Source organism: Tupaia chinensis, unplaced genomic scaffold, assembly GCF_000334495.1.
Source record: "Tupaia chinensis unplaced genomic scaffold, TupChi_1.0 Scaffold000415_1, whole genome shotgun sequence".
NCBI classification, from domain to species: domain Eukaryota; kingdom Metazoa; phylum Chordata; class Mammalia; order Scandentia; family Tupaiidae; genus Tupaia; species Tupaia belangeri.
In genome coordinates, this window is record NW_006159920.1 from 3,761,594 (window position 1) to 3,764,632 (window position 3,039).

Here is a 3,039-nt window from a genome sequence, read left to right on the forward strand (position 1 = left end):
CACCAGCCTGGTCCCCTAATTGCTCCTGCTTGGAGGAGGGAATCTTCAATGGACTCGCACATGCCTCAAGGCATGTGTGCTTCTGAGTAGTTCTTTACCTATGTCAAAATTAGAGAATTTCTAAGTATATGACTAACACAGGTCCTCTCTCTCTCTCTCTCTCTCTCTCTCTCCCTCTCTCCTTTTCAGACAGAGTCTTGCTAGGTCATGATCCTCTTGCTTCAGCCATCCAAGCAGCTGGGATACAGACATGCACGACTGCGCCCAGCTTTTAGGGTAGGCTGGAAGTTGAACCCAGGCCTCCCAGCCGGCCTCAGTCTACCAAGTAGCAGTGTCAATCAATGCACGTTACTGCAGCTGGGACAGATAATCTCTTTTTTTGGGTAGATATTTCAAAAATTCTGAGAGTTATCCATTTTTTAGTCCATTGTGGGTAGAGATTCTGCTTGTATCTTTCAATAACTCTCAAAGTTTGAATTGCTGGCCTCATTAAGTATCATATCCCAGATGAACGAGATTATTCATTTGATTTCCAATAAAAGATAGAAATAAATACACAGAAGGCATCAGAATTTAACTGAAACTCTTAGAACCTGCTGAGCTGGCCTGGACTCTGCCAGCACGGTCAACTAATAGATACTACCTTTACTGTCAGCAAATTCAATCAGAGCTGAGCTCTCTTCAGGAAAGCATTCAACATGGGCAACTCTCCCTCCTCCATGATAAGGATTTTCGAAGAAAAGCTTTAAATTGTAGTCATCGACACCAGGTGGCAGGTTTTCAACCCTGATTGTTTTGGTCACTTCCAGAAGTCTGGGAGAAAGCTGAAGTTGTTGAACTCTGCGGTGCTTGGCACAGTCCTCAACAAATTTCATGGCATCTACAAACCAAAATAATAAATAAATAAATAAATAAATAAAAGAAAATGATGACGGTATCTTTGGATTATGTAGAAGAAATGGTTCAGCTATTAATGGAGATAAAGGGGAAAGCTAAGCTCCGTTAGTAGGTGGAGTTAAGACCAACATGAGAATGTGCACGTAAAACCCGGGCCCCGTGGCACGTGTGAACGTCTTACTGGATCAGCACCTGGAGCTGTGTCCCTGCATCCAGTCCCAGCCCTCACCAGCACCCCGGCACTTTCTCTGTAGGACGCATCTCCTCACTTCTCTCCTTTCTCAAGGCCCTCAACAGCTCCCCAACAGCCACAAGTATGGCCTCCTTGGCTATTTTAATTCCAATCTATTATCATTTCCAATGATCACTTTTGGTTATTTCTTGCTATTTGTTTCATTTTCAACATTTTTTTTCAAAAAACAAACAAACAAAACACCTTCTCTTTGGCCTTTAGACATACAATACCCTGTGTCTGGAATGTTCTTCTCTAATATTTATCTTGGTATTGTTTGTCCTTGGACTCGGCCCAACTGTTTCTTTCAAATTAATAAGTATTGATGATGGGTCCAGGATGTGCCGAGCACCGTCCTGGGATCTGGGTGCAGACAGGAATATAACAAACCCTGGCCAGTTCATCATCCAGGAGTATTGCTTATTGTGGGATCAAACGAGATGAGAAGACTAATACTGCGAGCCAAACAAGGATTCCTAGAGGATGCCGTCTGTGATGTGGGTTTGGAAGGACAAAGAGGAGTTCCCCAGATGGATAAAGGAAAGAGACATGCCAGGTAGAAGGATCAGCAGTGTCAGGTAGCAGAGTGTATTTTGGTCGTAATCAGCCAGTACTGCTGGGGTGCGAACTTCACAGGAGCAAAGCTAAGCCACCTTGTTTGGGTTCCCTTTTCTCTCATCCCCACAGCCTGTGTTCACAGCTGAAAAGATGAGCATCCTTCTTGCCCCAGCAAGAACCATGATTTACTCATCTTTCTACCCTCAGCACCTAGACAGTCAATGCCTGGCACATAGTAGGTGTTTAGAATTTTTGAACAAGGGACCAGCAGGTGGTGTAGTGGTTAAGATGCTGGACTCCCACATGGCCGACCACGGTTTGAGTCCCAGACCCAATAGCCTGAAATTCATGCCAGGCACATGTACATGCATGCCCAAAATCCTGCGAGGAGGATGAAGGAGAGGGGGTTGTTGTGGGACCATCTCCTCGGCAGGGGGGTTGCTTGCTTTCTGTCTCTGTCTCTCCAGCGAGCGTACATGTCCTATGGCAAAAATCTCTCAAAAAGAAAAAGATTTCTTGAACAATGAGCAAAAGTAAGTCCATTTAGTGTTCCCTTTATAAGAAATAAAAATAGGGAACCAGCAGTTAGCATAATGGCTATGTCGCTGGACTCCCACGTAGTCGACTGCGGTTCACATTCCAGACTGGGTGGCTTAAAACTCACGCTGGGCGCGTGTGCGTGTGTGCCCAAGATCCCGAGAGGAGAATGGAGGAAAAGGGATTGCGGCGTGACCATTCCCCCTGGGGGGGTGATTTCTCGCTTTCTGTCTCTATGTCTGTCTGTCTGGCGAGCGCACGCGTCCTATAGAGAAAAACCTCTCCAAAAAAAAAGAAAAGAAATAAAAATAAATTTGAAATTAGAATAGCTACCTTTATTGAGTTCTTAGCATGTTGCAGGTACTATGTTAATATATTTCAAACATGAACTCATTTCATCTCTGTTTTAAATATATATTTTTGGTGACTGGTACGTGATGTGGTGGTTGGGGGTGCTGGCCAAAGAGGCTGACTGCAGTTCGAGTCCTAGACATGGTGGCTTGTTTTCTTTCTCTTTTTCTCTCTCCCTCACTCTGTCCCTCTCTGGTCAAAATAAAATAAGTAAATAAATAAAAATAAAAGTTAAAAAAATTATTTTATATGTGTGTGTCTGTGTGTGTGTGTGTGTGTGTGTGTGTGTGGATAGTAATCAATAGTTCAGATTATACAGTTTATCATGTACAACATCATGTTTTGAAGTATATGTATATTGTGTTGGGACCAGCAGTTAGCGTAATGGCTATGTCGTTGGACTCCCATGTAGTTGACTGCGGTTCAAGTCCCGGATGTGGCAGGCTTAAATCATTCCCAACACC

The 3,039-nt window shown here is 43.9% G+C and overlaps 1 protein-coding gene across 3 annotated transcripts in view; it reads right to left on the reverse strand.

The window, feature by feature from the left end:
- Window positions 1-3,039, reverse strand: part of PARP14 (poly(ADP-ribose) polymerase family member 14) — a 55,660-nt gene that overhangs the window by 40,999 nt on the left and 11,622 nt on the right. For all 3 annotated transcript variants that reach the window (XM_027774220.1, XM_006154587.3, XM_027774221.1), the window contains one exon: window positions 644-880. In XM_027774220.1, coding sequence (XP_027630021.1) covers window positions 644-880 — 237 coding nt within the window. The remainder of the gene's footprint in view (window positions 1-643; window positions 881-3,039) is intronic.